The sequence below is a fragment of the Chanodichthys erythropterus genome, chromosome 24 (genome assembly GCF_024489055.1).
Source record: "Chanodichthys erythropterus isolate Z2021 chromosome 24, ASM2448905v1, whole genome shotgun sequence".
NCBI classification, from domain to species: domain Eukaryota; kingdom Metazoa; phylum Chordata; class Actinopteri; order Cypriniformes; family Xenocyprididae; genus Chanodichthys; species Chanodichthys erythropterus.
In genome coordinates, this window is record NC_090244.1 from 17,020,515 (window position 1) to 17,032,697 (window position 12,183).

At 34.9% G+C, this 12,183-nt stretch overlaps 2 protein-coding genes across 3 annotated transcripts; one reads left to right on the forward strand and one right to left on the reverse strand.

The window, feature by feature from the left end:
• Positions 1 to 1,345: 1,345 nt before the first annotated feature.
• Positions 1,346 to 4,996, forward strand: etfbkmt (electron transfer flavoprotein subunit beta lysine methyltransferase). Its single transcript, XM_067380356.1, has 3 exons — positions 1,346 to 1,672; positions 1,814 to 1,944; positions 4,472 to 4,996. The coding sequence occupies exons 1-3, from the start codon at positions 1,380 to 1,382 to the stop codon at positions 4,819 to 4,821; spliced, it is 774 nt and encodes a 257-aa protein (XP_067236457.1). The 5' UTR covers positions 1,346 to 1,379; the 3' UTR covers positions 4,822 to 4,996.
• A 994-nt stretch (positions 4,997 to 5,990) lies between these two features.
• On the reverse strand, positions 5,991 to 11,843 carry amn1 (antagonist of mitotic exit network 1 homolog (S. cerevisiae)). Of its 2 annotated transcripts, XM_067379689.1 has the most exons (7): positions 11,672 to 11,843; positions 11,429 to 11,558; positions 11,206 to 11,335; positions 8,936 to 9,153; positions 7,337 to 7,393; positions 7,140 to 7,251; positions 5,991 to 7,053 (listed from the first exon to the last, which is right to left on the reverse strand). In XM_067379689.1, exons 1-7 carry the CDS (start codon positions 11,698 to 11,700, stop codon positions 6,980 to 6,982), a joined length of 750 nt encoding a protein of 249 aa, XP_067235790.1. In that variant the 5' UTR covers positions 11,701 to 11,843; the 3' UTR covers positions 5,991 to 6,979. The 2 variants fall into 2 exon arrangements, with proteins under 2 accessions (XP_067235790.1, XP_067235791.1); XM_067379690.1 differs by lacking the exons at positions 5,991 to 7,053; positions 7,140 to 7,251; positions 7,337 to 7,393 and adding an exon at positions 7,403 to 8,811.
• Between the last annotated feature and the right edge of the window lie 340 nt (positions 11,844 to 12,183).

Genomic DNA, 12,183 nt, shown 5'->3' on the forward strand with positions numbered 1-12,183 from the left:
GACCTAATCTGTTCGGTTAATGTGTAAGTTTAAAGGCTGTAAAAATGAATATGGAACAAAAACACACTGGAATACCATGGTAATTCGATATATACTATAGTACTGATTGATTATCATATTCACATGGACATTTAGTACATGTGTTCATCAAAATTTAAAGGGTTAGTTCACCCAAAAATGAAAATAATGTCATTTATTACTCACCCTCATGTCGTTCCACACCCGTAAGACCTTCGTTCATCTTCAGAACACAAATTAAGATATTTTTGATGAAATCATTGCATTGAGAGCAAAGCCATTGAAACTCTCAAGATCCATAAAGGTACTAAAAACATATTTAAAACAGTTCATGTGAGTTTAGTGGTTCAATATTAATATTATAAATCGAAAAGAATACTTTTTGTGTGCCAAAAAAACAAAATAACAACTTTTCAACAATATCTAGTGGGTGATTTCAAAACACTGCTTCTGAGCTTTATGAATCTTTTGTTTGGAATCAGTGACTCGTATCTCCTATCAAACGGCTAAACAGCTGAAATCACGTGACTTTGATGCTCCGATTCATTGATTCGATTCGTAAAGCTCTGAATCAGTGTTTTGAAATCAGCCCATCACTATATTGTTGAAAAGTAGTTTTTTTTTGGCGCACAAAAAAAGTATTCTTGTCGCTTTATAATATTAAGGTTGAACCACTGTAGTCACATGAACTGATTTAAATATGTTTTTAGTACCTTTATGGATCTTGAGAGAGGAAATGTCATCGCTCCCTATGAAGGCCTCACTGAGCCATCGGATTTCATCAAAAAAATATCTTAATTTGTGTTCTGAAGATGAACGAAGGTCTTACGGGTGTGGAATGACATGATGGTGAGTAATAAATGACATTATTTTCATTTTTGGGTAAACTAACACTTGTTGCCTTCCTGCCAAAACACTATAACCGATCAGTAACAACGACATATAATCTATTTATTTTTATTAATCTATTTAATTTTAATTTAAGCTTTGTAATGTATCTATTTGATTACTTTTAATCATCTAAAATTTAGAAGAAAAATAAATATTACCATGGTGCCATGTCGTAAAAAGGTGGGCAAAAACATCATTTAGTGTTACTTTTTGGTGTTAGCGATTGCTGCTAAGCTTTCTGTAGAATGTGTATATGTATTCAAAAACGTTTAAAAAGTTAATAAAGAAATTTTAGAATGTTTTTTGCGTAAAATGGAAGTAGTATTTTTCAGGTAGCGCTCTAATTGGCGGGATCAGCTCAGTGACGTGATGTCTCAGACGTGCCAAGCGCGTCTGCGCATGCGTGACAGACATGTGGAGAAGAAATGTAAATAATAGGAGGATATCTGACTAGTTTGAGCATTAACGACATGATGTACAGAGCAATAATCCAATGGTTTCGTGGTCAGGACACTTCAAATGCATTTCAAAGAGGAATGTGTTGTTTAATGCGTCGTTGCGCGAGCAGCGTCAGATCAGAGGATGATATAAAGAACTTTATTACAGACAACACAGAAATAGTAAACGGCCAAAGTTTAACCCCAGAGATTTCTTTAAGACTCTTCACACCCACCTGCCGGTTTTGGACGGAGAAACCAGAATTGTGGCCTTTCCCTGATCCCTACTGGGCGATATATTGGCCCGGTGGACAGGCGCTGGCTAGGTAACAGTGTTTAATTAACAAGTTATTAGTAATAATAAACGCTATACAGTAGATTTTAGGTTGTTACTGTAAGATACGTTCAGTCTACCTGCATTCTTTTGTCGTTTTTATTAATAACGCTGCTGTGAACTGTTTTGTCAGGTTTCTCTTAGATAACCCTGAGGTGTCTGAAGGCAGAAAGGTGCTGGATCTCGGCTGTGGGTGTGGAGCATCAGCCATTGCTGCCAGACTCAGTGGAGCTTCTCATGTGGTGGCCAATGACATTGATCCAAGTGTGTTTCTGCACCTCATACCTGAAAAAGAATCACATTGTGATTTGTGACTTAAAAAGATTATGATTTCACTTTTTTAACTTTAGTTGGTGTGTAATGTTGCTGTTAGAGCATAAATAATATCTGCAAAGTTACAACACTCATTGGGAGATATTGTCTTCTAAAGAATTTTCTGTTTAAGGACTACAACAAACAGCTGGTAGAGACATCACTAACCCTAAAATTTACATAAACCCTGCCCCTGGAACACGCAACAAATGGGGCGAGGCAATGATGGGCTGCTTTGTGTTGTTACCATGCAGTCATACACCGGACTGCTTCACATAGATCGATTCAATGCTGGATTTGCACAAAAGATCAACATGACGACACATGCTAGTCGATGAGATGAATCAACTCCACAGCAACTACATAAATGTATCCACTAACCGTTCAGAAACGTTCAGTTTCATTCTAAAAGTTGTCACTTGTTCCTGAGTCTCTCCATCAATGTCCGACTCCGGTTTGAACAATGTAAGGCTGAACACCGTTACTGACAAACATCATTCTGACTGCGTGAGATTCTCCTGCTTTGTTGTTGTTGAGCAACTGAAGCTCGAGCTGTTAAAGCTCCGCCCTCTTCTGGAAAAGGGGGCCGGGATCAGCAGTTCATTTGCATTTAAATGGACACACAAAAATGGCGCATTTTTGCTCACACCCAAAGAGGGGCAAATTTGATGAGTTATAATAAATGATCTGTGGGGTATTTTGAGCTGAAACTTCACAGACACATTCTTGCGACACCAGAGACTTATATTACATCTTGTGAAAATCTATCCCAACTTTAGAGATGTACATTCTTGTAGAGTTTGTCATTTTCCAACAAAGCCATATTCTTGTCAAAAAAATTTCAAAGAATGCTAATGGGATGTTTTTTAAACCGATCCCCGGCGCGCTTGTTTTCTCTTTCCCAGTTCTTTAGGGAGTATTCCCCCTTTCGCGGACGAGCCCCCAACTGTTAGAATCTAATAATTCAACTTAAAGGTGCCCTAGAACTTTTTTTAAAAAGATGTAATATAAGTCTAAGGTGTCCCCTGAATGTGTCTGTGAAGTTTCAGCTCAAAATACCCCATAGATTAATTTTAATTCATTTTTTTAACTGCCTATTTTGGGGCATCATTATAAATGAGCTGATTTATGCTGCGGCCCCTTTAAATCTCGTGCTCTCTGCCCACGGAGCTCGTGCTTGCCTTGAACAGTGCCTAAACAAAGTTTACACGGCTAATATAACCCTCAAATGGATCTTTACAAAGTGTTCGTCATGCATGCGGCGTATTATGTGAGTATTATATACTGTTATATTGTTTACATTTGATTCTGAATTAGTTTGAGGCTGTGCTCCATGGCTAACGGCTAATGCTACACTGTTGGAGAGATTTATAAAGAATGAAGTTGTGTTTATGAATTATACAGACTGCAAGTGTTTAATAATGAAAATAGCGACGGCTCTTGTCTCCGTGAATACAGTAAGAAACGATGGTAACTTTAACCACATTTAACAGTACATTAGCAACATGCTAACGAAACATTTAGAAAGACAATTTACAAATATCACTAAAAATATCATGATATCATGGATCATGTCAGTTATTATCGCTCCATCTGCCATTTTTCACTATTGTTCTTGCTTGGTTACCTAGTCTGATGATTCAGCTGTGCACAGATCCAGACGTTACTGGCTGCCCTTGTCTAATGCCTTTCATAATGTTGGGAACATGGGCTGGCATATGCAAATATTGGGGGCGTACATATTAATGATCCCGACTGTTATGTAACAGTTGGTGTTATGTTGAGATTCACCTGTTCTTCGGAGGTCTTTTAAACAAATGAGATTTATATAAGAAGGAGGAAACAATGGAGTTTGAGACTCACTGTATGTCATTTCTATTTCTCTTGTTATTTGACTATGCCAAGATAAATTAAATTTTTGATTCTAGGGCACCTTTAATAATACAATTCAAGAAGATCTGTTTGGGTTGAGCAATCTAACACAGAAAAGCTGGTACCAGGGTATCAAATGGAAGACTCAGACACAGATCAACCAAGATACAAAGTTTATTCGGCCAGAGAGCCAATTATATATTGAAAATATAGGAAGTGAAAATGACAACTCAACATTAATACAATCAGTAGGGATTGTACACAACTCTAAGAAAAGCAACATGTTCTCTAAGAATGATGTAATGGCTAGACAAAGATAGAGACACAGGATGTTCTTAGAATCTTACAGTCTGCAACCATTCAATAATTTAAGAAATTCTTTAAGATTGTTAAATTTAACATTGTTTTAATTTTTAACAAAATTGTTATTGACTTTGAAACGACATAAATGATGTACTACTAAATCATTAAACACACACACAGTCATGAGGGTCTAAAGTGATCCTTTATTTTATTTTTTTTACAGCATGTTGGTAACACCACACTGATTGACTGACAAAGTTCTATAACATCAAATATAAATAAGTGCTTTATTTTGTTATTGCAGTTGCTGCTGTTGCCACAAAAATGAACTGTGAACTGAACAACGTGGACCCTTTACCTTGTGTGACAGGCAACATGATCGGTTCAAAGCCTGAGGTCTGGGATCTTATTCTCCTAGGAGACATGTTCTATGATGAAGGTCTGGCTGATCGTCTGCATAAGTGGCTCCAGACGTGTATAAGCACATATGGAACACAAGTGCTCATTGGTGACCCAGGACGGGCTCAATTTGAAAGCCACGACATTAGAAAATTATTACATCCGCTGGCTTACTTTGAGCTACCAGACTCAGTCAAAGAGGAGAATTATGGACTAACAAGAAGCACGGTGTGGTGCTACAAACCTAATCTGTAACAGCTAATACATTCATGTGTATGTAAACTATGTACGTAAATAAAATATTACAAGAAAATGCAAACTGTTATATATATTAGCTATTAAATGGTTAATCACATCCAAAATAAATATAAGAATACACACACATACTATATTTAAGAAATATATACATGTGTACATATATATTAATATAAAAAATATTATATATATCTATTATATATATCTATTAATATAAAATTTATATATATATAGTACAGTCCAAAAGTTTGGAACCACTAAGATTTATAATGTTTTTAAAAAAAGTTTTGTCTGCTCACCAAGGCTACATTTATTTAATTAAAAATACAGTAAAAACAGTAATATTGTGAAATATTATTACAATTTAAAATAACTTTGTACTATTTAAATATATTTGACAAAGTAATTTATTCCTGTGATGCAAAGCTGAATTTTCAGCATCATTACTCCAGTCTTCAGTGTCACATGATCCTTCAGAAATCATTCTAATATGCTGATTTGCTGCTCAAGAAACATTTATGATTATTTTCAATGTTGAAAACAGTTGTGTACTTTTTTTCTCAGGATTCCTTGATGAATAGAAAGTTCAAAAGAGCAGCATTTATCTGAAATACAAAGCTTCTGTAGCATTATACACTACCGTTCAAAAGTTTGGGGTCAGTAAGAATTTTTATTTTTATTTTTTTGAAAAGAAATTAAAGAAATGAATACTTTTATTCAGCAAGGATGCATTAAATCAATCAAAAGTGGCAGTAAAGACATTTATAATGTTACAAAAGATTAGATTTCAGATAAACACTGTTCTTTTGAACTTTCTATTCATCAAATAATCCTGAAAAAAAATATTGTACTCAAATATTTTGTACAATTGTACACATTAAATGTTTATTGAGCAGCAGATCAGCATATTAGAATGATTTCTGAAGGATCATGTGACACTGAAGACTGGAGTAACGATGCTGAAAATTCAGCTTTGCATCACAGGAATAAATTACTTTGTGAAATATATTCAAATAGAAAACAGTTATTTTAAATTGTAATAATATTTCACAATATTACTGTTTTTTACTGTATTTTTAATTAAATAAATGTAGCCTTGGTGAGCAGACGAAACTTCTTTTAAAAACATTAAAAATCTTAGTGGTTCCAAACTTTTGGACTGTACTGTATAAATATATATATTATATTTATAGTATAATATTTTTTGTTAAATACATACATTGTACACGTGTGTATATACGTAATAAAAATACAAAGTACACACACATATTATGTAAACAAACTTTTATTTGTGCCGTCAATTGATTTAAAAATTGTTTAACTAATTGCACGTTTATGTAATTAATCACGTTTAATCACACCTAACATTAACAATTTATATTGTAACAATTTCACTCTGAATTATTAGAATGTACAACGTACAAACGACATAAATATGGGTTATTTAACATAAATAAATGTTAAATGGCATCTTTTTACTAAGTACTATGAATAAAGGAAGGACTGACACCAATAACTTATACTGATGTCTCTATTAAATGGATTGTTTTTTTCTCAAATCCCATTCAACATTACAGTATAAGTGAAAGCTATCATTTTTAACATTTAATAGGCCTAAAAAAAATAACATTTAGTGAACAATGTTCACGTGAAGCCTTTATAATAAATGTCACATTTAACTGTGCCTTTAATATAGCAGCGCTCAATGCTAAGCATTTTTTCTTCTGGTCTAGTGCTGCCAGTTCAGACTTTTACTTGCCCTGCCAATTTTTTTAAAAAGTTAACTTAATTGCAAAAATTAATATTGATGATTTATGAGGATGCTCTTTTTACTGTAAGCAAATATGTTGAATAGGACATATTCTGGAGCAGACTACTGTAATTTCTACATGTACTTTTAATTATTATATATTAGAGTCCAGTTGAAACCTTGAAAATGAAAAGTTGGTCAACAACACATACTTACATAATTCTATACATAATATTAAATATAGTTTAAAGTTAACATTTACAATGCAAACACTTTAAAAATGATTGATTTACATATTTTTTTTACCTCAAACATTGACAATTTAGTCAATTTGAAAAGGATGTTTGATGAGTGTATTACATGTATGATAATAAAGTCGATGTCTGCAGCTCAGTTCAGTTCATCACATCAGTACGCAGTCCAAGACACTTGTTGGATCTTGTCGGGGCCAATAAGGTTTTGTAGTGCCTCCCTTGACTTATCTAAAACAGACACATGGAAGGTATGTTTATATACATATTTGGACAACAATACATGTTGTGTTTTATGTCAGGTACCATGTGACTACCTGTCATCAGGGGACATCCATGGAAATTGAAAATTCTGATATTGGCACAGTTTGCAAGAACAGCAGTCACAGCCAGATCAGTCAAATTGCGGCATCGCACCATCTGTAACTCCTGTAACAATAAATAATTAATTAAAAATAATAATACAACATTAAAAATGGTCTTAATGGAAAAAAATTTAATTAGTATGCAATACCTTTAGGTTATGTGAACAAACTCCAGTCGCAATTGCAATGACCCCTTGATCGGTTACCTTTAAATAGTTTGAATTTACAAGTAGTAAGTGAAAACAATAGACATCAATGTGTATAAGCAAAAATGTCAGAGTAGTATTTTCATTTTGGTATATACTTACACTGATGAGCCACAACATTATGAGCAGTCATAGGTTAAATGAACATCGTTTCTTAACAAGGTCTGGGTAGATTAAATGGTAAGAAAACATTCAGTTCCCGTAATCAACATGTTGGATGCGAGACAAATGGGCAGGAATAAAGATCTGAGCGATTTGAGCAAGGGCCAAATTATTATGGCAAGGCGACTTGGTCAGAGTATCTCTGAAACGGCAAGGCTTATGGGTTTGACATTTTTAACATTTCATTTTCCTTCAGGATTAACATTTATATGCTTTTTGAAAAATAACTTTCCCAACTCTAGGGCCAAAGTGTGTCTGAATCATGTCCGAATATAACAAAAGGGGAAATGAAACACAGCTAGACAACTATCTAAATATAATAGCCCATGACATGAGTAATCAACGATCTAACAAACCCATGATTTGGGATCTAAATTTGCTTTGCTAGTAACAGAGAAGGGAAGGGGTTGCTGAATTTGCACATATTAGGGAAAAATTACATTTGCTATGTACCTATCCTATGTAAACTTGTACTCTTTTTGCTATTGGGATTCTCTGTGATTGATACGAGGTCCTCTGGCCGTGATTAAACCATATTTGAAGGTTAGGGATAGGGATTAGGGATCTTATTCCCGAGTAATAGTGTTCATAAGGGGTTAGACGTCGTCCAACTCAGCAGGAGATGACCGAGTATAAAATTCAAGTGTCAACTGGAGATGCACCATGTACACTTACGTCAGGTGTGTAGTGGTCAGCAGTGGTGAGAATTTACCAATAGAGTCCGAGGAGGGACAAACCACAAACCGGTGACAGGGTGTTGGGCACCCAAAGCTCATCAATGCATGAGGGCAATGGACGGTCTACTGTGGCACATGCCACATAAAATGTTAATGATGGTTATGAAAAGAATGTGTCACAACGGGCTGCACAGCCGCAGACCAATCAGAGTGCCTGTGTTGACCCCCGTTCACCGTCGAAAGCGGCTACAATGGGCATGCGAGCGTCAGAAGTGGACCTTGGAGCAGTGAAAAAAGGTCACTTGGTCCGAAGAGTCCTGTGTTCTTTTACATCAAATACATACCTGAGGAAGTGATGGCACCAGGATGCACTGTTGGACGACGACAATCCAGTGGAGGGACAAGCATCCACATTTCTCAGATCCCAATCCAATCGAGAATTTGTGAGCTGTGCTGGACCAATATGTTCAATCCACAGTGGTTCCACCTACAGGACTTGAAGGATCTGCTGCCAATGTCTTGGTGCCAGATACCACAGGACACATTCAGGGGGTCTTGTAGAGTCCAGGCCGATGTTGTCTGGCAGCACGCAGAGGACCAATAGCATATTAGGCAGGTGCTCATAATGTTTTGGCTCATCGGTGTATATGTGTAATATGTACTATATACTGAAGTCTGAAAGCAAAACAACAGTGTAAATTACCTCTGTCCCAGAAAAATAAATGCTGTGCAGCCTCCTGCAGTTTGTCCCCAGCTCCAGCAGGGCTTTATCCGTGAGAGCAGTGCAGCCACGGAGGGAAATCACTTCTAAACATTTGCAGTGTAGAGCCAGAGCTTGAATCCCTGAATCTGTCACAGCCGTACAGCCTGTGAGATCAACCACCTGAAGACCGGGGCAGCGAGAGGCCAACACCTCTAGACCTGTGGGAATGACAAATATGGCAAAGGTTTATGTCTAGAAAATTTGAGTCTAAATTTTAGAATTTGGGTTCTACATTTAAGATCAAGGGGAAAAAAATAAAAATACCTGACAACTGCTTTGTGTTATTTGTAAAGTAATAAGTGAACCTTTCATTTCAACACACAAGTCAGTAGAGTTTAACTTTTGTTGTTGATAAGTCCCTTATTCTCGCCAAACTGCATTTATTTGATCAAATACAGTAAAAACAGCAATATTAGGAAATATTATTTGAATTTAAAACAAATGTTTTCTGTTTTATTATATTTGTGATGCAAAGCTTAATTTTCAGCATCATTGCTCCAGTCTTCAGTCTCACATGATCCATCAGAAATCATTATAATATGATGATTTGATGCTCAATAAACATTTATGATTATATCAAAGTTGCGCCGATTCATATTTTTGTGAAAACAGTAATACATTTTTTCAGGATTCTTTGATGAACAAAATTCAAAAGAAAAGCATTTATTTGAAATAGAAATTTGTTTGAACAATATAAAAGTCTTTGCTGATTAATCAGGTGAACGCATCTTTTCCAAATAAAGGTATTAATTACTTTCAAAATAAAAAAATAGATTTTTGTAATATTCTTATGGTCATATTTTTTGTTATATTATTTAGTATTTTAAAAAATACTGAATATCAATTTATTTAGCTCTAGCTAGATCTATATCCAATTATGAGTGTCCTTTCAGGCCAATACATTTCCAAGACTTTTTTTAATGATTTTATAAAGCTCAAAGCTTCTACTAAACAGCACTGATTTTAAAGTTGAGCATAACCACTAGAAAGATTAATCATGATTAATCGCATCAAACATAAATGTTTGTTTACATAATGTGTGTAAATATATTATTATATTTATATATTACATGTGTGTTTAGTATATATAATATAGTATGTATAATATATATAATAATACACAAACACATATTATGCAAACACGTTCATCTTCGAAAAGCAAATTAAGATATTTTTGTTGAAATCCTATGGCTCAGTCATAGTCAGCAATGACATTTCCTCTCTCAAGATCCATAAAGGTACTAAAAACATATTTAAATCAGTTCATGTGAGTACAGTGGTTCAATATTAATATTATAAAGCAACGAGAATATTTTTGGTGCGCCAAAAAAACTAAATAACGACTTATTTAGTGATGGCCGATTTCAAAACACTGCTTCAGGAAGCTTCGGAGCATAAATTAATCAGCGTATTGAATCATGATTCAGATCGTGCCAAACGGCTGAAATCACGTGACTTTGGTGCTCCGAACCGCTGATTCGATACACTGATTCATAATGATCCGAAGCTTAATGAAGCAGTGTTTTGAAATCGGCCATCACTAAATAAGTCGTTATTTAGTTTTTTTGGCGCACCAAAAATATTCTCATCGCTTTATAATATTATTATTGAACCAATGTACTCACATGAACTGATTTAAATATGTTTTTAGTACATTAATGGATCTTGAGAGAGGAAATGTCATTGCTGGCTATGACTGAGCCATCGGATTTCAACAAAAATATCTTAATTTGCGTTTCGAAGATGAACGAAGGTCTTACAGGTGTGGAACGCCATGAGGGTGAGTAATTAATGACATTATTTTCATTTTTGGGTGAACTAACCCTTTAATAATATATTAAGAATTAATTCCCTAATCATTTTATTTAGGTTTAACCATACTAACTGTTATTTACCCTATATACCAGTTTTTACATTAATAAATATTAAATGCATTAAAGTTAATTTCGGTGTCAGTTTAGTATTGTTTTTATACTATTACAGATTAGTATTTTGGATATTTTATCATTACATTTTCATTTTAATTTATAGTAATTTTCCAATGTGCTTTTGCAATGTTCATTTTTATAATTGTTTTATATTTCTACATAGCTATTATTTCAGTTTTCATTTCAGTAGTACTTCAACTGAAACTAATTTCAGTTAGTTGACAAGGCAACATTTATATTAATATAGTCCCCATAAACACCAGTAATCTGCAAAAAGAATACCCTCAGATGTGATTTCTGTACAGCCTCTTAACAGTATGGTCCTCAGCTGCAGACAGTTGATTTGCTGAAACGCAGAGTCTGACACTTTACAGTTCTGCAGATCCAGTGTCTGAGTTCCAGCGTGCACGAGCTGAAACACAAATCACACACCCAAGCGAAGACACAGCATGTTGTATACTGTATATTATCATCACAAATGCTCTGGTCAGAGAGGACACCTTACCTGGCTGATGTTGGAGTCGGTGACCCTGCCATAAGTCATCATTATTCGCAATAATCTGTCTTTAACGGCAGCAGGCAACATCCTGATCTCATCATACCTCTCAGGTCGCTGAGCAACACTGAACGCACACCTGTGCACGGAGAAACATATGCATCACTCATAGAGCTAGAATTAATGCTACACGATGAACAGAATAAAGTTTCAACAGCTGTATCTAGTAGCTGTATGTTTAACGTTACTCACAAACTCATGAGAGAATCTACGGTAGCCATGATTTGGGCGCTTTCAGCGTTGTTTATATAGCTAACCGCGGTGATATCACATGGAATATACGTTCATTTTTTTCTTATTTGTTCACAGCATCAGCTGTCTACTTAGCATCTTCGTCGCCACATTGTTTTGGTTTTTCTCTCCAGGCGCGAGCATTGGCGAGGGCGGGTCGCAATTATAGCATTACGTCATTCACAAGCGACAAACAGAAGCGTCTTTTTTAAATAATTATTTCCCATTTCCAATTCTGTTTTACCTTTATTTCTGTGAATGTGAACGTATGTTGACTATTTAAAGCTAAGCTGTATAAAACGCCTCAAAATAAACACTTTTATTGTCGTTTACTAGGTTTTTGTCTGGCAATATATCCATTATTGCAGAAGGCAATGGTTTCATAATTGTAACATTACTTCTGTACTCTCAAAAATAAAGTTAATATAATACATCTTAATAGTATCACTGACTTCAGTGAATCATGGTTCATC

Excerpts from the sequence above, each read along its gene's own strand:
- etfbkmt (XM_067380356.1), top strand. The coding sequence starts at position 1,380 with ATGATGTACAGAGCAATAATCCAATGGTTTCGTGGTCAGGACACTTCA. Across the intron at positions 1,673-1,813 it reads GGTGGACAGGCGCTGGCTAG|GTTTCTCTTAGATAACCCTG; the intron begins GTAACAGTGTTT and ends CTGTTTTGTCAG. Across the intron at positions 1,945-4,471 it reads GGCCAATGACATTGATCCAA|TTGCTGCTGTTGCCACAAAA; the intron begins GTGTGTTTCTGC and ends TTGTTATTGCAG.
- amn1 (XM_067379689.1), bottom strand. The coding sequence starts at position 11,700 with ATGGCTACCGTAGATTCTCTCATGAGTTT. Across the intron at positions 11,559-11,671 it reads GTAGATTCTCTCATGAGTTT|GTGTGCGTTCAGTGTTGCTC; the intron begins GTGAGTAACGTT and ends CTCCGTGCACAG. Across the intron at positions 7,252-7,336 it reads TTTGTTCACATAACCTAAAG|GAGTTACAGATGGTGCGATG; the intron begins GTATTGCATACT and ends TTATTGTTACAG.